The sequence below is a fragment of the Tachypleus tridentatus genome, chromosome 10, assembly GCF_004210375.1.
Source record: "Tachypleus tridentatus isolate NWPU-2018 chromosome 10, ASM421037v1, whole genome shotgun sequence".
Classification (NCBI taxonomy): Eukaryota; Metazoa; Arthropoda; class Merostomata; order Xiphosura; family Limulidae; genus Tachypleus; species Tachypleus tridentatus.
Window position 1 is genome coordinate 80,350,380 of NC_134834.1, and position 26,259 is coordinate 80,376,638.

Genomic DNA, 26,259 nt, shown 5'->3' on the forward strand with positions numbered 1-26,259 from the left:
ACAAACACATCAAGTGATGTAATGATGTAGATGTTTTTCCATAAATCAATTCCGTTCAGATCACATCGTTTCTCAAGAAAACTGCCGAGAAAATATGAGAAAACTTCTCATGTTCAACATATTTTTTGTTCATTTTTTTTTTACATTTTACTAAAATAACTTCGGGTTTTGTTTTTCATTTCTCTCGATATGTTTTCTACATCCAAACCCAATCATTAACTCATTCTTCTGCAAGTTCGAAAGTATCGCATATCAATTCTTTGGGTTGGAATGGAAATGTCTTCCATCTTTACCTTCTTTCATCATAGCAAGCTGACTAGCGATAAAATAATTATGACGAATCCAAGAATTCTGCCAATTTCTCTGCACTTTCGGCATGAATACGTGGTCCAGAAGAAACGTTGAAATTCTTTCGTTCTAGTTTTATTCGTGGCTTTATTGTTCTCCAGCAGATGACGCTTACTTTGTCTGCGATGACAATGCTGCAACTTCAGTCACTGTGTATAAGTTGGTCTTTGACAGCAATGTCCTTCTTCGGTTGCGTAAATAACATCTCGAGGTTTCAGCCTTTTTTTGTTGTTCAATAACGACTGGTCATGTGGTAATGTGTTTCCCTTTTCGTAAAAGTAAAGTCGCATCTTTAACAGAGAGAATCGATTTTGGTCAGAATAAGTACCTCTAGTTCTACGTGATTCCAGACGTGGGTTGCTCAACAGAAAGATATTTATCAAGGTAATAACTGTTAAGTGATTCACTGATCTATGAGGAAAATGTGCAGAAATCGGTTTAACCTGGAATAACACGAACCATCATAGTAGCATTATTTTAACGAGGATTTAAAAACAAATGATATATTAACTGTTATGTTACCGTTCTATTAATCCGTTATACCTAATCTTCCAATCCATGTACTTACTCATCCATTTAGTTACCAACTGCTATCTTACAATAAATTAGCGTATTTAAATTAATACAGTTGGCATAGCAGTCTCGAAATTTTCAACTCTGAAGTAAACATAATTTGATAGTACTTTAAGATACACAAGAGCTCTTAATCACTGAAAATGCAATAACGAAACTCAAGTATGAAGGATCCCCCAAGGGACAACGGTAAGTTTACGAATTCACAACGAGAAAAAAACAGTGCTTGGTTACCCACGGTGAACACAGGAAAAAGTCCAATACAGTTTTGCGCTAAAATACACAAAACAAACGCTGATAATTCGTTCTTATCACAACAACATTTTAGATTTTCAACGTTTCAAGTGCTGTATCTATTTCGTGTGCATTTATAATACTTATACTAATACTTATTAGTTTAATACGCTAGTCAGTGCGACATCGTCTCTAGATAGGCAATTTATCAGGTTCGAATATCTTAAATATTCGGAATGAGATTTATCAAAATACATGTTAATAACATTTAGGTTATGAATATTCCCCTTGTTACACTTAATTATTTTATAATTAGTATAATATTTTACTTTAATCGAGTTAATTTATGCTTCCCATAGAGGAAATTCATTGATTTCAAATTAACGTCAAATTAATGGAGTAAGATAACAGATGAACCAACCAAGCATGCGAACTGGACAATATAGTAAATTTCTAATAGTTCTGCACGGTATGTCTCGCACAAGTAGCACAACCTAGTATATTGGTAATGATTCTTCACTGAAAGGTATAAATGTATATATACCTCGAGTATGGAGCAATACAATATCGTATAACCATAATGGTTCTTCACTGCATGGTATATGTAAACTAATGAGTATTCATTTTACGTCTCCTTTCTGCCTGTGTTAGAACAATTTTAGCTCGCACATATACAATTTATAACAAAGCAAACTATTGCTTTGATGCAAGTTGTCATTGTCAATGATAAACAAAACACACAGATATATATGTATAATTTTCTCAATTACTTTAAAATTTTATAAGTATTAATTCTGAAAATACTTTTGACAACGGTTAGTCTGAGTGTATATTGTTATAACGTGCGTGAAGAACGTTCAAGTTTTCCGCGTTTTAGGCCTAAGGCTTTATTTATAAAATTGGATATAATTTTCTAACTGCCAAAGGATAAAAAATGTCAATAACTCCTGTCGTTTGAAATGTGTATTCTCTTCAAACCATACAAAAAAAAGCACATTTCTGCAAATACTTAACTGATTTGCGAATTTCATTCTCATAACAAATAGTGTTCATAGTTAAGTTACTTTAAACGCACCAAACATGCTCGCCCTTTCAGCCGTGGAGTGTTATATTGTGACGGTTAATCCCACTATTCGTTGGAAACTTTTGGTCTGAAATAATACTTCTAAAAATATGTACACACACTTTTCACCATATTTTTGCGCAATCACTTGACAGTGTCGCCATGGTGAAGATCACAATGAGCTGAGAAAAACAACTTATTAGTGAGTCTACTATTGGTATAATGTGTAAAGGTTTCAACCTCCTAACTTTCACACTTTTGAAAACAACGTTAAACATGCTTATAGATCAGCCTTCGTGTTGTCATGCTGTATATAACTATACTTTCTTTAACAATACTAGTTTATTCCCTATACTGAATATCACTGATCACGCAAGTCATGTTCGATGCACAAATGACGCACGTTCTTTACATGTGTAAATATAAATATATATAACAATGTATATCGTATACAGTTCACGTACACGAGGCTTTACGTGAGTCTAACCGTCAACGTCGTTATTCGACTTTAAATAACGCGTTTGTTTGTTTGTTTTGGAATTTCGCACAAAGCTACTCGAGGGCTATCTGTGCTAGCCGTCCCTAATTTAGCAGTGTAAGACTAGAGGGAAGGCAGCTAGTCATCATCACCCACCGCCAACTCTTGGGCTACTCTTTTACCAACGAATAGTGGGATTGAACGTCACATTATACACCCTCACGGCTGGGAGGGCGAGCATGTTTAGCGCGACGCGGGCGCGAACCCGCGACCCTCGGATTACGAGTCGCACGCCTTACGCGCTCGGCCATGCCGGGCCTAAATAACGCGTCTCGGAGGTTTCAAAACTTTTAAATTTTTCTTCCGCCCAAGGTTGATCAAAGATTCCATAATAGAAGTCGTGTTCATAATATAAATAACTAAATCTTTTCAACTTGACATGTTCTAACAATACCAAAGAAACTGTGGATTGTGTTCTGGTAAAAACACCCGAAAAACTGTGCATAATGAAAAACGTCGCTTCTTTAAACAGTAGCGCAAGTTTTCTTTGCTCCGCGATAATTTACTTGTTAATGAATAACATTTGAAATTCATATACAAAACGAAAGAAATAAAAACACTGATATCGCCAAACTCATCTAGATTTGTTTTCTAGAATTAATTTTACCAATTAAATTGTTGAAATATAAAAGACAATCACACTGAAATAATATTACTCAAGTGGTATAACATTAGGATATCCTTGTAACTAAGTGGTATAGCATCAGGATCTCCTTGTAACTAAAGTTTTTCACGACGTTTATAAATATATATATATATATATGTGTGTGTGTGTGTGTGTGTGTATGTTTTCTTATAGCAAAGCCACATCAGGCTATCTGCTGAATCCACCGAGGGAAATCGAAGCCTGCTTTTAGCGTTGTAAATCCGTAGACTCACTGCTGTGCCAGCTGGAAATAAACACACACACACACACGTTACATTACTGACATTCTAAAAGACACATTCCTGACAACATTCAATACCCTCGTTCCTAATTTAGTAGTAATAGACCAGTTGGGAATCACCTAATCAACACCACTCATAGCCAACGTTTGGGCTACTCTTATCAACGAACAGGGAGTATGACCATCACATTTTAACGGCCACACGACTTAAAAAGACGAGCATATTCGATATGACTGTGATTCTAACCCGCATATTACGAGTCGAGCACCCTAACCACCAGCCGAAAAAATCATCATCTTCCTATTCTCTTGTTTTAAGAGAAAACTACTTTTCGTTTTGGTTCCTGGAGACTATTAGAGCACATCCATAATTATCACATTGACGTTCATATATCTTCTCCTTGTGATCGACGGTAAGTCCATTCTTCTAACGTTAAGAATCAGATTTCGACAGCTCATTGTTTACGGTATTACCACTAGGTGGCACTTGGATGAGATTCTGATACCAAGGTATGCCACTGAGGCTTTTGGTATTTTTTGAACTACAGTTGTACTTTTTCTTTTCGTAAGAAAAGCAGACAGTTGATTCACGTGTGGCAACTGTATTGTATTTAAACAACAATTACTTTAAGTTAATATTTGTTGTAGTAACTATGTTATGTATAATTAAATAAGTTTAAACTTGTGTAATAAAAGGTACTTCGCTGCGCTCAACGTAATTATAACTAAGCAACTGGGGCGTGTTACGTTCATGATGTAGAACTGAAATTCCGTTGTATTTACCACCTAAAGCCGCCAACCGTTGCGTAGAAAACAAATAACAAAATCCCTTTTATGGAAAATTTATCAAAATATAAAGGTGATTCGAATTGTACGCCTTAGGATAGCTAGGTTCAAGAAATGAACTTAGTACACAAGTATGAAACCCTAGAGTTCGAAATGTTTGCTCCTGAAGAAAAATTCACTTGTCGAAAGCACTCGAGCTATAATAGTTTTGTATTTCTGTTATATTGGTAGATTTTTTTTTTTTTATTTTTTACAATTTCAACCATTATTCTGGGTATGGAATGTCACTACATTTTACCTTCCTCACGGCAACCAAGTTCTAATTAACCTGTTCAGTGCCGTAGACGAGATAACTAGTCGAAGCCGATCGATAACACAGTGCCACGGACGAGTTAATTCGTTCTCAATAATACCTAACTTTAACGCTAGATGTCAGCACCATACATGCATTTGATCTACTTACATATTGTTTCACTTTATATCCAAAATGGCGTCACGAAAAAGGTTACAAAATGAAGCATTAGAGTTGTATTTTGAACTTGGTTTGGAGTTGCCGTAGCAGCTGAAATACTTGGCAGTCAACAGGTTAATTTATCAGATATTTTTAGGTATTATCTCTGTTCCCACTCTCATGTTTTCTTATCTGCATGCGGTAGTTTGAAGATTATCATTCCTTCAGTGTTAAACAACGAAACATGCAACTACCTCTTTTATAAATAACTTTATTCTGGCAAAAATACGTGAAACTAACCAATTATCAATAACAGGAGCAGGCAGTTGTATTTTTATTACCGTATAACATGTCACCAAGACCTGTTGGTAAAAATTATGCTGTGAATCATGTTAGTTTAGGTTTAACTTGTGCTTTAATAGACTAGTTTACACAGACAATAGACAGGTGAAGAAAAGCAAACAACTTAATTTCTTCCAATAATTGAAAAATTAGTAGTATATTCCAAATTTGATAAAGCTATTTTCCAAACTGCGGTTGTTTTTAAATGGTGTATTGACATTTTAAAATCTCTTGTAATGTTTATCACTAACAGTTTATTGCATAATTACATCTGTTGTTGATCATAGTTCAAGTTAAACTAAATAACAATGGAAGTTTGTTGTTGTTGTTTTTTTTGGGGGTCATCCTCACCAAAGACAAGTCCTCATCAGGTGGTTCAGAGGTCAGTCATGGGTTATCAATTAAATATATCTTGACCCTAATCACATAGCTCCATCGTATGGCAGTTAATGAAAATATTTTTGTTATTTCAGAATGTATATTTAAAGAAAAACACATTCATAGGTGAGATAATATATTACTTGCTGTAGATCAGTACTAAAATAATTTGCATCTTGTAACTTATTCTAATAAATCAATAAAGGTAAAAATCCAAAAGTGATCAAAACCAGTCTAAAAGGTGAGCTTATTGTAGCAAAATGTGTGTTCAATATTTTACACTGTACAATATGTAATATTTATTATTTAAAAGCATTATTGAAATATATAATGCATGTAATGAAGAAAATTACTTATTTTAAATAAAAATATTCTGGAAGTTTGTCAATTTGTAAAGTTAATACTATCTGAAAACAGAAAAAAAGTCAAATACGGAATAAGGGGAGAGGTGCCTCTTTCTTTAAGGGGAGTGGTGCCTCTTTCTTTAAGGGGAGTGGTGCCTCTTTCTTTTATAATTCTGATACTTTTAAAATTTATGAAACTTTTTAGGAAAATAGTACTAAATGATTGGGTCTGTGGTAACACTAATTATGTATCTTTGCAGTTAAAGACAAACATCTTTATGACATAATAATGGACTAGGCGAGAGTTTGAAATATTGAACAAAAGCTTAGGTTAATAGATGCCTGCTTACTTACACTTTCTAAGATCAATGCAATGAAAAGAAAGGGATACAGACAAGCTATGTTATGAATGTAGATAAATATATTTAGTTATGCAAAAACATTAATAGTTGCCGTATCTTGGAAACCACACGTACTTAAAAAAGGATAAAAATTAACTCATCTTTTTAGCTCATATCTTTTAAATCTGAATGACCTTTGACTTTTACAAGTGTTCTCAAACCACATCTTCACAGTCAAAGTCTGAACTGTAATTAATTTTTTCATATTTAAAAATAACTGTTTGCTTACAGAAATTATATTAGAATTATTGGCAACTTTAACTGTATTAATAAGAAAAACACATTTATGTAGGTAAACAGACATGTCAGATAATCTTGAATAGCCAATTATACTCCAAATCATAAAATATATTATCTTAAATATATTTAACCTAATATACATATAACATAACTGCATCACTTTAATCTCCAGCATGACCACCTACATCTACCAATAGCAAGTCTTACAGACAGTTACTGATCATCAGCAAGAACAGAAAATGTACTGTACTCAGATACAGATATTACATAATTGATGCTTAAATTACATCAATGTCTTAAGATAACAAGTTTCCAAACAAATAAGATGCCCAGTTTTGGGTAAGAAAGAGAAAAAATAAAACATTTTCTTGATGTAAAAATAATATCAAAAGAAAACAACTATTTTCATTACATAGTCAGAATATTTAAGAAACATTGAATGCACTAATACAATTAACGTTTTATTAATCTTTAGAGAAAAAAAATTCACACACTCATAAAATGCAGTAAAGCAAAGCACTTAACAAGTAAACATTTTTTACTGGGTTTTATGTCACTTCCTGCAGAATACAATGTGCTGTGGATTCCTTGACTTCTGTCAGAGCTCTTGACTCATGGCAAAAAACTACAAAGTTAACACCCTGTAATAACAGTACAAAAATGAAATAAAGTACTACTTCACAATTAAAAACATTACTTCACAAACATGTGAATGGTTTATAATACACTATTAGTTAAGCCTTCTAATAGTAACCCCATACTAAGATTGCTGGTAATATATCAACAACATAAATCTATGTACTTTCTGTGTACATAACACTTGTGTGTACAGGTCACACAGACGAATATTTCACAAAATTTTTCATATAAAATTTGTAAATACACAAATACCTCTGAGAACCACTGTTTCAATCTTTGATTCGAAAGATGATTAAGTATTCCTTATGTGCACTTACACTATTAGCTTACTGCAGTCTTCTGTACATGACTTGTCTTCATTGTTAACAATAACATGAATATAGAACCTTACCTTGCCCCTACAAATTACCAATTTTGTTGCCTACTATAACAATAAAACATTTTTGCTTCTAATGTTTAAAAATGTGGATTATTTTGAAAACAATGTTACAAAGCATTAAAAATTGCAAAATAAAACTATACTTTGTATATCTGTGATTAATTATTTGCATCATGAAAGGCTGTGTTAACTATGATCACAGAGTAATTTTAAAACCTGTACATTACTTAATTACTTGAAACATTTTCAGATTCAGAGTCCACATACATGTTTTGTAATTATTTTTTTTTTATTAGGAAGTTTTTTTTTACTAGTGTAAACAGACACTTTATACTCTGTCCATGGTAGTGACAGAAACTGTTTGCATGCACATTGTGTGTGTGTTCCTTATAAATTTCCATGAGGATGGGTAATCCGAGGACAAAGCATTCCTTTTTGCATGCCACTTCTAGATACTTGCCCACTGTGGAAAGGTTAGTTGTCTTGTTACAGTAGCAACAAGTGGCTCGGTGCCCATCTCTTTCACAGGCCTTGACCCATGTCTGATTCTGGCAAACAACTCAAGCATTTAAAGTAGCATGTGAGAAAGGGACCACTATTTGTAAGTTATCATTCAGAACTCCTGATGCTGTCACTAAAGTCTCAAGCACCAAGTGCTGATTAAAAAATAATTCTAGTTTGCTTCTTCAAATTTACTGAATTTAAGTTTTATTTATTTTATGTCAATAACGAAAATATATATAGATGAAATAAGAAAACACTCCCATATTTGCAGACTTTACAATAAATTTTTTTTAAAATTCAAGAACTTTTCTGAAATCCAATACTTTTTTCAATCTTGTATAAATACTGTTATATCAAAATAGGTGTTTTAAGGTATAGAATAAAATTGATAAATATAAAAGGTGGAATAAACCCAAAGAAGTACAAACATAACTATTAAGGAAGCTAAAGTTAGGAACTTAATATTTTAGTATTTGACAACTTTATGAGTGTTCCAGAAGTCTACCACGTTAAACCCTTAATATCTAATTTAGACACCTGGATGTTTGTAGGGATTTTACTAAAATTTTCAAAAAAAAAAAAAACAAAAATAACATTTATTAAAATATACACAAAGATAGTTTTATATTTATGAGAAACTCAAAAACTCAAATTTCATATTTTATCAAGAAACTGTTGATATTATTATTAAATTCTGAAGCACTAAGAATTGAATGTAAGTTTAGAAGATTTACAAACAAACCCCAGAACTGGGCTTTCTTTTTTTCAGTTTCTTTAGATGTTTTTATTCCTGGAAATGTTTTATTATGTTAAACTATGTATTAGAAAGCTACAGAAAGTTTCTTCTATGACAAGACATCAGGTAAACATTATTAGATTTAAAGAATACAACAGGTGATAAAATATTCTAATGACTCAAAACCTCATTTAATATTATTGTTACTCTTGTCATATTTTAAAACCAAAAAGTAAGTCATAATTTACTGAAAATAAATATTTATCATCAGTATATTAAGGTGTTTTGTTATGGCAAAACTGCATCAAGCAATCTACTGTGTCAACTGAGGGTATTCAAACCCCTGATTTTAGTGTTTCAAATTTGAAGACTTATTGCTGTTCTGCTAGGAGACCTTTTCCTTCTTTGTCATCCACTTCATGCTCCAGTGGTGATATATAAATTAATTTAAAATGAAAATACTGTTGTTATTTAGCTTCACCTGATACCATTTTGTAAGGTCATCAATACATCTTTCAATTTCTGCAGCATGTTTATCATTTATAGCCAGAAGGGCTGACTAATGTAACAGGCAAAATGAAGTGTTAACGAAAACACTGACACATCTATCAACTTGAAACTGATTGAATATGAAAAAAAATGGAACTTCCTGATTAATATTACAAATTGAAATTTAAGAATACAAAGGACACACCTTTAATGTTTATTCAACACGTTATTTCATAACAAAATTGTTTCACATGCCTGCAGCTTGGCTCTGGCTTGACAGGCCCTTCTACTGTCTCCCAACAACTTTGTTCATTAATATGAATATGTTCATAGAAGAAAGAGGCAGACTGTTTTCAAAACAATATATATGAACACACAAGCCTGTAGTAAGGTAATTTGACCAAGATAACAAATGGTAAGTATTTGTGGCCAAGCATCTCTACATTCAAGTCTACATTTCTGGTTTACATTCTGAAAGTCATGAAGATAGAATGATAGAATGGTTTTCTTTACAGATCTTGTTGGTTCGTTCCTTTCTGAATTTTGCATAAAGTTACACGAGGGCTATCTGCTCGAGCTATCCCTAATTTAGGGGTGTAAGACTAAAGAGAAGGGAGCTAGTCATCACTACCCACTGCCAACTCTTACCAATGAATAATGGGATTGACCATTACATTATAATGTCCCACAGCTGAAAAGGCAAGCATGCTTTGTGTGAAGGGGATTTGAACCCACAGCCCTCAGATTACACTATGTAACACAAATTTTGTTCCTGGATAGTATGTGTTATTTCTTAATTGCTTATGTTGTAAAAGTACAGAAAATGGCCATTATTCCTTTCAAACTTTGCTTTTGTGACCTGGACAATGAAATTTAGAAATTAACCTATTTTCTATGTAAAAACAGGTAAATTTGCACATTTTAATTTGCATAAGGTCTGAATAAAACAACATATGAATCAAGATTTACATGTATTTATACTAAAGTTATACAAAAATAAACAAAAATGTTTAGAAGTGAGTAGTTTTGAGATTTACGACTGTAATGAAAATTACTTTCACACATCAGCCCCCAAATACAGTCTCCCATCATGTTTTCGTTATATGCTCCTTGGTAGCAGCATTCACAGTCCAGTATATCTTGGTGGAAGAGCTTGCCTTACTCCTCTAAGTAGGCTTCCATGTTCTCTTTGAACTTATCAAGATTAGCATTAAGGATATGGACTTTCACGGACATCCTGTAGCCCATTTCGCAGTAGTTCTTCACCAGAGCCTTAACCAGTTCCACATAATTTTCACCCTTGTAATTCCCCAAGAAGTCCCAAATCACTGAGACAAAGCTACCCCAAGCTTTTTTTTTCCCCCTTCCTACTAAGCTTCTTGGGAAATTCTGTGCACTCCAGGATCTTCTTCATTTTGACTTTTGCTCAGACAGATTAGGGAAGAAGTCTCAAAGGTACTTGAAGGCTGCAGACTCCATATCAAGAACTGTGACAAATTGTTTCATAAGAATTTTATGTGCAATGGTGGGAACAACACCTTCTGGAGGTCCAACTAGTGGCTCACCCTTGACACCGTGCCTCCCCAGAGAGAACTCTGTCAATTGTGGCTAGTGCTTCTTGTTGTAGTGCACTTAGTAAAGCCTCCTTTGAGACACATCAGGAATGCCACCATTTTGAAGTCTCCTATAACATCCCAGCCATACTAATCATATGTCAAAGCTTCTAGCAAGGTCTTGACAATGTTGTATTCCTCTTTAAGGTGCACCAAATTTTAAAAGGTCTAAAATTCATATGATATAAAATCTTACTATTCAAAAAAGCAAAGATTGTCTGTCTTACCTTCTAAAGTTTCTATGCAGTGCTTGCAAGTAAAAATGAGGTGCCCAGGGTTTGTCTTGATCCCGATAGGCATGCCAAAATATGCCTTGTAGGCTTCACACATTTCAGCAGATGCTGTCATAGAATACTTTTTTTCTCGTCTTGATAAATTGACCACATGCATAGCAGAATGTGTCTGGAGAATGTTTGCAGCTTCTTGATGCCACCTCTGATAAAATCAGATAGGTCTATGTATTCACTTAGGCAGCTAGAACTAAATTGAAGTAGTGAGTGGTGAGCTGTGTGTTTATCTTATTATGGAAAGTTATAGAAAATTCTCATAAGTTCTACAACATTTTAGAAAGTTCTTGTAAGTTCAAGAAAATTCTCCATCAGCTACTCAGCACTGAATCTACCTGAAATGTTCTGAAAAACGGGTAAATTTGAAAATTTCATTACCCAGGTCACAAAAGCAAAGTTATGAGAAAAATAGTTTTTTTTCCCCACTTACTTTAGGCATAATCAATTGAGAAATAACACTTTCTGCCCAGCAACAAGTAAAAATTTTGTTACATAGTGCTATGAATCAAGCTCCCCTAACCATTTGGGCATGCAAGGTTAAAGATTTTCTTCCTAGAGTTTTAGTTGCATGAGGACAAGTGTCACCAAATGGAAGGAGATATACTGTCTATTTATGGCAGAAGCACCCTAAAGTACTGAGAACTCTGAAAATACATTGGCTGACTGCAGCTGAATTGGTGCCTGAGAAAGAAAGCTTTTTTTCTGGTAGGATCCTTTAAAAATATGGACTTGACATTAAATTTCTAATGGCCTTACCTCAGACTTTATGGCTCCCCCAAAACCATAACTGTCACTGGATCAACGTTAGCTAGAAATGTACTACCTGCTTTTATCATTCTCAAACTACCAACATCCACTTGCAGTACAACCCAGGCTGCCAATCCTTACTAACTAAAGCCCAACACAGACTGAGGAATTGTCAATAAGTAGCTCTGTCATCATGTCATTTTATTATATTAAGTTATTATTTAATCTGTATTTCCATTTTTGTTTCTTGTATTGATTTTCACACAGACTTTTTTTTTCAAACACTTTATACATTTGATTACACTGGTGGTTAAAATCAAAGCACATGTGTATGCTTCACCACATGCAACTTTTATTAAACATTTTATTCTTTTAGCATGCACTTAGTACTTGATAATAGTCCTAGTAGCCACTTTTGAATACATATCTTTTATAAAGACTGCCATCTTTTTTTATTAGTGTATTTGGTTATTATATTTTGGTTTTCAATAAGGAGCTTAATTTATTTTGTAATCTAATGGGATATTACACTCCACATTTCATTTTGTATGTCACTCTACTATATTTAGTTAATGCTTACTGAAAGCATGCAAAATTTTGAAGATACATAAAACATATCAGAAGATATAAAGGTCAAGTTGGGGTTATAAACTCAGGCAATTTGACAAAGCCTGTAGTGAGTGTTAAAACTGATCAAGATTCAACTAAGTTGAACAGTAACATGCAAAATTCTTTATAACAAATATATAGCAATTAAAAACCAGTAAAAATACTGCTAATCTTAAATGCTACTAGGAAGACATGTATTTAGTGGTTTTTAGAGCATAAATTATTAAAATAAGAGACTAGAAATGGATGTGAGGTAGTGTGAAGAGTAATTCTTACATCTGCTATCAGTACTGATGGCAGGCTAAGTACAAAGAAAACCATGAGATCACGGCTACTATTTGTACAAGAGCTATAATAGGGAAAATATCTCAATGTAGAAGAAGTTCTGGTCTTTATAAGACCACTTCATGATGCTAGGTTTCAGCTCTCACAAACCAAGCCCATTTAGAAGATGAAACAAACCACAACACTCTTACTATCCAATATTGTTTCAATGAACATGACACCAGCTCCAGTCACCTTCCTCAACTAATACAATCATTGGATTCCAACAGAAATCAAGTAAGTTCAGAATGAACAGAAACATGGTGTTACTATTTCTGTATTCTAATAAATGTGAAGAAAGTTCTGTGTAAACTCTTGGAAAAATAGGCTACTATCAAATGACATTTTTAAAACATTTTATTTGAGTTTTTCATGCTGTGCTAAAGCTGTGTGGGGTTTCCTAGAACAATTTATGACCTGTGTGTAACATAAGTAGCTGTTTATAAAAATAAAACATACAAGTACACAATATGTGTAATCTTGATATAAATAAAAACTATACATTTTCACCAGGATATAATCCTTTACTTTCATAATAAACTAAGTGTTCATAATAAACTAACATTTTAATTATGTAACAAAATACTGACCTGAGCTTCAGCTGCACGAACAAATCCTTGATTGGCTGTCACTGTCACAGCTTGTATACTATCACCAGTTCCAAAGATTACCTTATTAAAACAAAATGGATTATAGGCCTTTCTAAAATTCTCTAACATGAAGATTTTCTGTTTGTGCAATAAGGCAATAAATTTGAAGCAGCAAATTTGAAAAGATCAAACAAGTGTATCTTATCTAAAATTAAATTTGAGCAAACTTGTCAATTTTCCAATGATTTCTAACATTTAGCTTAAAATGAAGGTTCAAACTATTCATTCTAATCAATATCAATAAAAAACAACCTTCACAAGTTTAACAGGAAACATTATTTGTGATTATTATTCTAAAGCTAATGCATCATTTTGAAGTATTCTCACTCAGACATTAGCATGTTATTAAATTTAGTGAAAAACAACTGTGCTTCATAATAATAAACAATTACATATAATTTAAGAAATACGCATTTCATTTTGAATAAGTTCACTGAGAGAATTCATCACGTTTTTTAATTTGGTAAAAAAAGGTTGTTTACAGTATGATAACCAAGCCAAAGATGTAATAAAGGTTCCTTAATTTTTTTTTTTTTTTTTTATCAAGTACAACTTTAAACTATAACATTAAAATCCAAGTATTAGATGGCTTTACAATTTTTATTAAATAAACTATTTATTCTCACTCATTTTAATAAATATGATACACAATGTTCTAAGCAGGTATGGGATCACTGAAGTTTGAAATGTTATATAAAACACTGTCATAGAATAACAGTGATCACTCAACTTATTTTTCATGCTTTTCAGCTAACTGATGGCTAGCCATAAGATCTAAAATGTCAGTAACTAGTCATTTAACCTATGTTTGTTACTGAACATTTGGCATTTTTTTTGTTCTATACATTTACAGATCCCAGATCAGAAAGCCTGATGTTTACAGTATATGCTTCACAGCAGCACTGATAAAGTCTCAAGTTATTGAAATGGTCAATTACAAGACATCTTTAGTGTCTTGGGTCACTTTTTAACAGTGATGCTTCTCCAAAATGCATGCAGTATCTGTTTTATGTGATTTAAATAAAATATGCAGAAAATCCATTCTGTTTGATCAATTTTCAAAGAACTAAAATTTCCACCTATTTATTTTAAATAAAACCCAACTGCATCAGGATTGGTTGCAAAATTGGACGAAGGATGTTTTATCAATCGTGTATTACATTTGATAATTGTAAAATTTACCAGGATAGTGGTTAGCAAGTTTAGCAATGTTTTTCTTCCCATTTACACCATACTTCCAACCTTTACTACATACTGAAAATAGAGTGGATTAAATTCCAGATTCTGTCCAAACAATATACATCAGAGGTTTATTTTGTTCCTGTAGGATGAAGTTTGACTCATTTGTAAAAACAATATGGCTCTACATATCACAGATTCAATGGTTACACTTTAATATATATGTTTGCAACAAGCTGCTTTGTGCCTTGCTACAATAGAAGTGCATCTTCTGGACATCTGGCACACAATCTAGCCTTCAGAAACCTGGTTCTAACCATTTGTACACAGACATAGCATTCTGTTTTGATCACAATGATACAATCTCAAAGCCAGTTTCCTACCACTGAAGTTAGAAATAATGACTGTTGTGTTGGGGTTTGGTTTGTTTTGATTTTTATGATAATGAACTAAGAACAGCAATTGCACTCCTGATAACAATATTTTGCCTTGAAGTATTTAGAAATATGATCTATTTGTTTTGAGCAGTTTACTTCTTAATACCAATTTACTCTACACAAGAACCAATACTTATGACTATAGTAACTTAATTATCTTGTGTAAATTTAGACAGCAGGAATGATGTCATGAAGATTCAAACAGACATGTTCAAAATGTAAAGAAAAAGTGATTTTTACTACAAAAGAATCTTCATCAATCATCATAAAATAACTATGCTGTAGTAATGATAAAAATAACAGCATAGGTGGTAACTCATTGGTTTTAGAATTTTGCACAAACTTACATAAAAAGCTACCTGTGCACAGCCATCCTAAGTTTTAAATGACAGGCAACAAAAAGGCAGCTCGTCAAAAGCATCCACTATCAACCTCATCAGCTACTCTTATCTAACCAAAAAGTGATGTTTGGTCATTACTAATAATATATATATATATGGCTTCAAAGCATGGAATGTTTTTACCTAAAAATAGAAGCAAACCAAAAACCTTCAGACTCATAATCTCAGAATGCTAATTACAAAGTCATGCTTGCCCTCTTAATAACACCTAGCTAAGTTAACATTCACATATTTTGAAAAAAAAAGCATCTCTCAGAAATAATTTTTCAGTAGTTTGTTTAGTATGATAAAATGAAAGTTTTGTTTTTCACTAATAACATTTTTCCATACACAAAATTTATGATGTTTTTTCTAATGTGTCAAGTACAATTTTTAAGTTGTTCTAAAACATAAGTTATAAAAATTCCCTTATTGCATTACTTTAGACATTTTAAAAACAATAATTTCTATTTAGCTGGAAGGAGTTTAATATAAAGCAAGCATGGCCACAATGTTTAAAAAACAATTTGAGCCACATTATAAGTTAAGTTAAAGTAAGTTAATGAGTCAATTAATTACCAATCAGTGCATTATTTAGTCAGGTTGTCAATACCAGAAATATCTTTTAAAACTGAATATAAACCACTGCTAAATAAGTTCCACTTTGAATAGCAAAAGCCATCTTTGCATAGAAAATGTACAGCTGTTTATATTGTACTTTTTGTAAGGAGAATATATTTTCCCACCACTGTATAATCTTACAGCATATATTTAGGAACTACTTTCTTACACAGAACTTGAAGTAGCTGTCAGCTGGATATATAAAATGGAGCTACTTTAATGAACATCTCAAAACAAAAATATTTCTATTATTTAAAATCAAATTGCATGATTTTTTATTTTAGCTAAATATAGATAACTACATGTAGTGATATATATGTTTCATTTAATTTAGTTAAGTATATCAGTGAGCACCATCTGACTCTGGAAATAATATATAAAATGTAACATCAAGTTATAATGGCTGCTATGTATTTATTTTCTAGTGCAAATTACAATGAAATACCTCTTATTTCATGGTCTGTTTTCACGTTACTGTCAGACAGTTAGTTCAGAGCTAAGAAGCATTGAGATGGCATTTTGGAAAATAATTAGGTATGAAATTAGCAAGCAAGTGTAAGTTATGTTGTATATAGTTTGTTTGTGAAGTTACACTTACAACTGAACATCACTTATATAAACAGTCAGTGGGTTTTCAAGTTGACAACTTGAACAGACCTTCCACTTTTCTGTTTACCAATAAAACTTGGCCAACACTAATAACCATTACACAATACATAAGGTATACAAGGTAATGTCTGTAATGCAAAAAGTTCTTAGTATTGGAAAGAGCATGTGAGACATTTAACTATTACTATTGGGTTCTACTTGATAGTATATGGAATGTGGATAACTAAATCTGATACAGTAATATAGGAAAGTATGTGTATCTACCCGAATATATTCTATTTATCATTTCCTGACCAGACGTATGATAAAAATGCAGACTGCATACCAGCTTTTTATTGGTGCTTGAAACTCTTTTTAAAGTTACAAATAAAACACATTTTTAAACAACTATTTTCTGCCAGAAATGTATGTATACATAAATATTAATACTTACTCGCGATCGCTGACGCATACGTCCAGTACCAAACAGTGAGAGACTTTTGTCAGACGGTTGGTCTGGTACAACATGTAATTGTTTGATGAGTGCTGTTGCTCTTTTCTTTTCATTTTCTCCTCCAACTGTACTGACAATTTGCTGAAAGTCCTCCAGGGCAGTTTTACAACAAACTAATTTTCTTCCTGTAATCACAGAAATTGGAAGAATAAATACATTAAAAATTAATTAATCTGACCTGTTGTTTTTACAAAATCTTGTCTGACCAACTTATTAATGTTTGGTGGTTGTACGAAAACCTTCCATTTTTAATGAAAACACTCAAGAAGTACATTGTACAAATGTGTACCTGAGCTTCCATTGAGCCTATGATAAGATGCAACACACAATGTTACATGAAGGAATTCCAATTACATTGTACAAATGTGTACCTGAGCTTCCATTGAGCCTATGATAAGATGCAACATAAATAATGTTACATGAAGAACGTCCAATTCTTTTTAAATGGAAGAAATAAGTTCGCTGAAAATTTGTTTTGCCATGGAAAGCCAAAGGCAATGACATATGGCCACTTTTACAATTGGCAAACTGCTACTAGCGAAGTACCTCAGAACATTGTTTGGAAACCTGTATTTTCCAATATTTATCTCAACCTTTTGTTGTTTGTTTTCAATGGACTTGGACTATAATTTTAAAGCCTTTTAAATTTGTAATGTGTTATAAAATTCTAGAAATATTTGATACTTAACATTAAAAGGTCATGAACTATCTTATAAATGGTTATTGTCTACAATCAAATATAAAAATGATTAACACTGAAAAGTCTGAAGAATAGCATCCCTTCAATCAAAGCAGTACTGTTAGTTTGGAAACAAAGAAAAATTTAAAAATTAATTAACATTATTTAATTAGGGGGTAGGCAGCTGTACACACCCCCTAGAAACATTAATCACAGTAATCATTCCTCACTGTACAAAAGTTAATAATTTGTAAAAAGAAGCATTTGTTTTTCTTGGAAGTACTGGATGGGTGAAGTGTTTAGACTGTGCTCTTTGGTAATATGCAACTCACTATATCAAAATTGTTTCAAAGTACAGAGATCAAAGTTTCCATAAATTTTACTAACGTAAACTGTAATGTTTCTATATGTTAAAAGTGATACTCTTTATTAATAATTATGTTTACAAGTATTTCAGTACTACATTGAAGAATTATATCAATAAAAAAATAACCAAACACTTTGACAGTCCTATTCTTCCTGTGGGAGAAAACTTTTATTTTTTAAAACTGTTCTGTTAAGAAATTGTTGTATATACCATACTTTTTTCTTTTTTAACTGTATGAATCTTGAATACTCTAAATGTAAAAAAATTGTATCAGATTTTGTTTGTGGCATCATATCTGATAAGCCTCAATCACTTCTTGCATCAAGATTTCATTATATTTATTTCAGCACAACAGACAACACTATTCTATTCATTATTTTAGTCACATAAATATACAGATTGACCACATCATTCCTATGTCATATTAAATGCTTTGGAGGTCTAAATACAGATATTCTTTGCAGAAGTATTTCTCTAATGACTGCAAGCTTATGAAATGATTTTGCCCAATGATACTGTGTGTAAAAATAGTTTAATTAAATTATACATTTGTTGTATAGTTTGATGGAAAGACGATGTGTATAGCCTAAATAACCTTCAATCACATTGTTCTTAATGCTACTGATTGTTAGCATAAAAAAAATATTTGACAGAGAATTTCCTTTCTCAGGTTCTTTGGGCTATTAAAAGTTTAGTTATTAATTAGATCATCTAAAGTGTGAAAGAATTAGTCCAAGTCTAAATGAATAACAATTATATGCTATCTGATCAATTCAACAGTAAAAATCTAAATGGAGGGGGGAGTTGCTTCTTCCTTTTACTTTCTCTACAAAATTAGAAATAAAACTATTCCAAGTGAGATAAAACAGAACAAAGTTTAACAAATACTCACTAAAAATTTATTAATTTAGACAAGAAAAGCAGAATAAAGGCTTACATTCCCTACTTTTGAAAGATCTAATATGGCCAAAGTAAAACTATTACTATAACTCAACTCAGCACTTTGCATATGAAACATACATTTAAATGTTTCAAGCAAAGCATTCATAATAAAACAATGAAAATGACTTTTCTATATGTGCTATCAAGGAATAGTTGTCAACATTTTTAAGTGCAAGAAGAGATTTTGTGATACCAAAATCCTCTAAAAAGTCTAATACTAAGCCTTAAAAAATATTGGCAAGACTTATATCTAGGCTTTCTGACAGGAATTAAAAAACCTACATTTCACTCCTATTAATGTCAGTCTAGGTCCTAAATATAACAGTAAAAAAAAAATGTGTATATATAGAAATTGCTAGTAATTGGCACTAAAAAGTAAAGTATAAATATAGTTTCATTCTGTATACCTATACACATTAATAACTTGCATAGACCAAAATAATCTATTTGACATGTTACTGGTTTGTAAATCACATTAACTTATTGTAAATGTCCAAAAAAGATATAAATTCTGGCCACACAATGAGCTGTTTGGCAACCTATATCATCCAAATGATCTAAAAGTTAATAGATAACATAAGCAAGAAAAACAAAACCTGCATAATATAAGAATACAGACTACCGATATCTGTTTAGAGTAAACTCACAGAGTGGAAAACAATCACTACCTTACTTCTAGTACCAAGAGCATACATCCTATAAAACTGTTACAGATCTAACAATTTTCAGGAGCATTTGACACAGAACATGTATTAATGTTACACCATAGATACTGAACACTACACTCCAAGTACCACATAGCAAATTATGCTTAATAATGTGTTAACACATATTGGTTATACTGTGCAAACTAATCAACTATCATAGTATTATTACACTGTTAGAGAACATGTAGGGTTAACAACAAATCAATGGATGGATGAGAATAAAATTACATAATTCTTGTAGATATGTATGTTGTTCATCTATTGCTAAGTTTTCACACTATATCAACATTAACAAAAAAAAACAAACAATATTCATTAAAGACAACATCAAAAAATAAAGTTTTTGCACCATTCAGAATAATTACCTTTAAATAAGTTATCTAGCTGAGGCTTCACAGGATGTAATTGCTCCCTCTTTGCTTGATCTGTGAGAATTAATTCTTGAAATTTATAGTAAGCTCTTCCATTAGTCAAGTTAGAGACATATGCAAGCATTGTAGAAATGTCCAGGTTTAAGGTATTAGCATACAAGTCATTTAATTTTGAAGCACAAAGTGCATTACCTACAGTTTCATCTGCAACACTAACATACAGAGAAAGCCCTTCTGAAGTTGCTTCTGCACTAATGAATTCATTAGTACTTGTTGGTTCACTAGTATAAATTATTTCATTTACTTCACATTCACATTTCTCTTTGGCTTCCACAACATTACCAACATCTGTTTCTGAAAAACATGATTTAGGATTTTGGCTAATATTATCTTTCTCTGTCAACATATTCAGCTCTGAATAAGAGGTGTCTTGTGGATTTAAAAAACAAAAGGAAGCTGTGTCATCATCAACCTCTTCTCCCAAGACTTTCACTCCTTCATCTTCCAAAATCTTCTTCAAGGATTTGGTAACCCCACTAGCCATCCAGAGCTGCACCTGTGGAGACTTGTACATCCACAAGTTCTGTTCTGCTGCAGCCACAAGTTCTTTTGATTGATCAACAATGGACTTTTTCCCATATCCACTAGCACCTAGACAGACCAGTGTAAAAAAAAAAATTTAGATTATATATATGTAATGTGCCAATAATTAAAAATGCTAAAGTATACCACATTATCAGGTAGTGCATTGTTAATATTACTGAAAATCCCAACAGAGCATGTACAAAACAACTTTCATAAGCTGTATCCAGTCTGAAAGTAGTTAGCAAGAAATACTTACCAGGTATATAGAAAATGAAGTCCAACAGAAGAGCAGTGTTTCATCTCAATCAAGGAAACCTCTTGTGTTAGTGTGGTATCTCATGGCCAAGGTAACATTAGCAAGAAAATAATTTATGGTAACCTTTGAAAATATGTCAATACAATAATTATGACGCATATTACACCACACGTCAATTTTGGAACAGCATCACTGAGACAGAACCATCAAAAGTATTTTCTGTTGTAATAGACAATGTAGTCATTAAGAGCTGGGTAGTAAGTATGGAATATTCTAATGAAATGGCTAGAATAAATCTTCTAAAGAATACTAGAGAGGTTTTAGTACTTGCAGCAGGCTCATTGTGTGGCTTTATACTTAAACATAATGGCAACATTTCATTGACCTGGATAGGTGATATAGTCAAAAATAGTAATCAGAAACCCTCATTTTAATTAGTGAATTATTTTCATTAATAAGTTAAGCTGAACAAACCTGAATTAGTTGAAAATAAAAAAAACTCTTAATGACAACATTTAAAATAATAGACACTGAATTAATTGTAGATATTAATACTCAGAAATACTAGTGACTTGTTTTCATCACAATAATTTCATTCATAATTCATCAATTATTTGATGTAATGCTATTCAATATAAATCTATACTCATACATGAAAGGTTTAATCAAGTAGTCAACCAGCTCTACAATCAATATGTAAGTCACTTGGATAATGTAGATGAATGAGCATCCACAACTCCAGTATTATGAATGTGCAACTGTTCACAGATTATGTAGAAAAGATAAAAATTTCCACACAGAGGTTGCAAAGAGATTATTAATATTACTAAAACAAGTATAACTAATCCTTTCATCAACAGTCCAAAAACCTCACAAATGGTCTTCAACCACTGAGAGTTACTCCTGCATGTATGTTTTAGACCACAATCTGCTAAACAAGAAGTTCTAGCTTAATATTTGAACATATTAACAGATGAAAAACCATCTCTCCCTCAAATAAATATTTTATTAGAACACGAATGAAACACTTATTCCTTCACAATATACAGCTCCATAAGTGTGCTTTGTGCAACAAAGGTTGCAAAATCATTGATAAGACTGCCATATGGCACCCATCTCACAATGTCCTGGTTGATGGAAAAATGAGAAAAATCATACACCTAGGTTATAGTAGAATCCAAGTGATTTTTTTCTTAAATCATTTAAACAAGAAAAAATTATTTCATCCAAAGCAAGTGCTGCAGGCACTGTCAACAGTAAGAAAAAAAGTAGTAGTAAAGTTGATATACAAATTTACAAAATTTTCTTTAAAGATATAATTAAGAGTCTGAACTAGTAAACAAACATTGTGGTAGTGCATTAACTGCATGATACTTCTAGATACAAGTCAGAGTTCCTCATTTTTGTTTGTAATCCTCACACAACTAGCTTGTAGTGTTCTGATATAAAGCCATCATCATACTGTTCATATAACAGAGAAAATTGCTTGGTTATACTACTTAGAGCAACCTCATTAAGTGGGGGAAAAAAAGCTTTATCAATCAGTACTCCCATTCAGGAATAGCATTATCCAACCATTCTCTACTTTTACAATCAGATACCTGCCTCTATTTTTATGAGATTGTCAATGGATGTTTCATAGCTCTGAAACAGCTTGCTCATTCTGTTGACTTGGCATAAGACAACATTTCAAATGACTACATAAATGATGAACTTCATGAAAGAATGTCATTGTTCAAACTTGATGTACCTCAGGCTCAACCTCTATCTTTCTTGACAGTGTATTCAGAACATTGCAGATAGTATGGCAAAACTTTTACACCCTCAATTCTACTTTTCCAATGTGCATCTGCTAAATGTTTAAAAGTTAAACCAGCCACATGATCCTTCAAAATTGCTCAACACTACACTAAGCTACTGAAAATGGCAGAAGGATTTTCCCAAATGCAAAAAAAATCTCTAGGCACACACTGTTGACTTTTGAGAATGCAATATCAGCAGCTTTAGTGTACGTACCTTGCACAAGGCATATACATTGCTTTGTTATTGATGTCCAAGAACTTTTCAGAAAGTAGCCTCTGCAATTATTAATACCAATGTTCAACTTCTGTATATGAGAGCAAAAAAAGCTTCTAGCAATTCTTTTCCATTGGAGTCATCAATGGTAATAAATCTGATGAAATGTTCAGAAATACATGGATCACGTGATACACTAGGTAACAATATACAAATTTATTAATAATTGTTCCCGATGACAAATATCAGGAGTACAGTTCATTACAGCACCAAAGTATCCAGCAGAGCAAAGTTTAACAACCTGTTGTACATCTTGATTCACAACAAGTTTGACAAATTCATTCTGTATAGTTTTACTGAAAAGATTGTGGTCATTTATTCCCTTATGCTGAATTCATTTTGGAAGATATTTCATTTTTGCACTGAACTTTGCTAGCAGCTCTACTTACCCAATAAAGTTTCCATTAGGTAGGACATTGAGCTTTTCCAGTTGTCCCACCAAAAGGTAAATTTCTAATGGCCAAGTGACAAACCATGGCCCCAAGTCAAATTCAAAATATTTTTTAATATGAATGTAGTAATTTTCCTTTCTAAAATAAAAAGTATTTTCATTTTTTTGGAGAAAAGGAATATCCATTGATGGTACTGGACCTTAGTCATATTCAGCACCTTCCAGGTTGGTATCAGGTAGTTTTTAAGGTTGGTTTGTAGGCAAAGGACATTCTTATTGTGTATTTAAATTACTGCAGCTAGACCTATTCTCATATGTCATAATTGATATGCATTTGAATTTAAAAGCTGAAGTCATTTTGGGTAAGTTTGACATTTCATCCTTCTTTTCTGCTTCAAAAGACCACTTTTCCCATTATTTCATTTTATCAATGTAGAGTCTGAAAGTTAGAGATTGATATAAGCCCTTGCATGCATTTCTTTTACCAGTATTTTCATATGTGAAAAAAAAATCTCATTTGAAAATCATGCAAATACATAATTAAGAAAAATTAAAATTGCAAACCTTAGTATCAGTTTACTTATTGAAATTATCACATGGTTTATTTCATTTACAGCAGAGAGAACAGCATATTTTGCTATACCTTCAAGTATAATTTCAAAACAAATATTCATACTCAATGCCATCACATAATCACTAAGAAGTAGATAAATTAGAAGTATGGGAAAAGCTGTTGTAATTGAATATCAAAGAATTAGAATGTTAAAGGTCCAAGTTATTTTCACTCATCTGCAATAAGTCATTAATTTTATCCTATAATTATATAACAGTTTTCAAATATTTTAATTCAATAATCTTTGCAAATTTATTATGTATTATCGAATAGGGTCATTCAATGTCAAATCATCCAGGGGGCTGCAGGTGACCCCACAGAATGCCTTGAAAAAATTCACGTACTCATCTACCCATATAAGGAAATATTGCCAAAGATTAGATCAATATCTCTAATAGTTTGATTTAGAGCCCTGTTTTATTTTTTTTATTTTTAGCAAATTTATTTTTGGGCAACTTTTGCTGCTTAAAGCTGCAAGAGTAATGGTGGTAGAAGGCTGAAATTTGCTACACTGACTGAATTTATCCCACACAATTCAAAAATGGTCTCAAACCAAGTTTACCTCTCTTAGGATTTGCATAGTGAGGCTGTAAAATCACCTGAAAACCCAAAATTGTACAAAACATTGGTTTATTTAATAAGCTACAGCTCTAAGACTTAATATGATACAAAGCTGAACTTTTTTTTTCAAATTTCCTATAACATCAGTTGATAAATCAGCAATTATTGTAATTAAATGTGTATTAGATCTCCTGTAAAAACATTCAGCTGCATGCAACTTTTTATGATTTAGCTAAAAATAGCCCTACTTCAGGCCACAGTTTGACCATGTCACCAGTTATTCAGCCTTTTCAATTTTTTACCATATATTCTTACATCTCTGAATATCTACAAAAAAAATCAGGTGTTCAACATTTTTTTTGAGTAAAATTTTTTTAAAGTATCCTCTGACCATATGTTTTTTACTTGACAAAAAATCCTTCAATTTAGGTGTGTTACTATGTGCAAATATATCCATACAATTTAGAAAAATAACTGTCAGAACTTTATGAATCCCACCAAAATATTCTAACCAGCAGATATGGCTGAGTTTAAGATTTATAATATAATAAATACAAAGGTAAATCAGACACAAAAAGTACAGTGCTACAACAGGGGATAACTGAGAAAAATTATAATCACATCAAACTGAAATAATCATGACAATGATATGTTTCAAAAACTGCTTTGGCAATAAATTAGACTTAACAACATCAAATAAACATTGCTTTGTTCAGACAGCTTAAATAAATTTCTGAAATTTGAGTTTCATTATGTTGAGACCACTTTGACTTAGAACATAGTGGTGAGCACTACTGCCTTGCATGGTAGGTGCACTTGTTAGACAAAAAATATGTTGGAAAGAAATCCAGCTTTCATCTTTACGTGACCTTGTAGACCATGAGAACAGTTCATTTCTTGATGTCTTCATAAATGACACCAACACATCAGAATGTTCATCTGATCTATCTTTTATGTTTCCCACATACCATTCATGATCGAATATGCATGCCACATATTTCCCTGGCTGATAATTCTCATTGCTATCATTAGACCCTATTTGAGCTGCTGCAGCATCACTTTCACTGCTACTACCAACAGTTACAACTGTGTACACATCATCACCTTCTCATATACAATTTGTTGGTAGAGTCAGGAATAAAGCTATGATGTGACCTAATACCTGCCACAGTTTTGCATTTTTCAAAGCGCTCAAGTAGATCAAACTTTACACAATTCTGCAGGACTGATTCCTCATTGACAAGAAAGAAATCAATGGCCTGAATGTTGTCCTTTGCCCAATGGTACATATCAGAAGTGAATTTTTGTGTAACACATTGAGTAATATTGAAGCAATCAATAGGACCATGGTTTCCTACACTGACTGCAGAAATAAGATCTCAACATTCCCAAACAACAATTTGTTTTTAGAAATATGTAATTCAAATAAA

General features: G+C 32.2%; 1 protein-coding gene across 1 annotated transcript in view; it reads right to left on the reverse strand.

Moving 5' to 3' along the window:
* Positions 1-5,135: 5,135 nt before the first annotated feature.
* Positions 5,136-26,259, reverse strand: part of LOC143229680 (UPF0415 protein C7orf25 homolog) — a 32,842-nt gene continuing 11,718 nt past the window's right edge. The window contains exons 3-6 of the mRNA XM_076462368.1: positions 20,342-20,998; positions 17,222-17,406; positions 13,503-13,583; positions 5,136-7,226 (exon numbers count right to left, since the gene is read on the reverse strand). Coding sequence (XP_076318483.1) covers positions 7,134-7,226; positions 13,503-13,583; positions 17,222-17,406; positions 20,342-20,998 — 1,016 coding nt within the window. The 3' untranslated portion in view covers positions 5,136-7,133. The remainder of the gene's footprint in view (positions 7,227-13,502; positions 13,584-17,221; positions 17,407-20,341; positions 20,999-26,259) is intronic.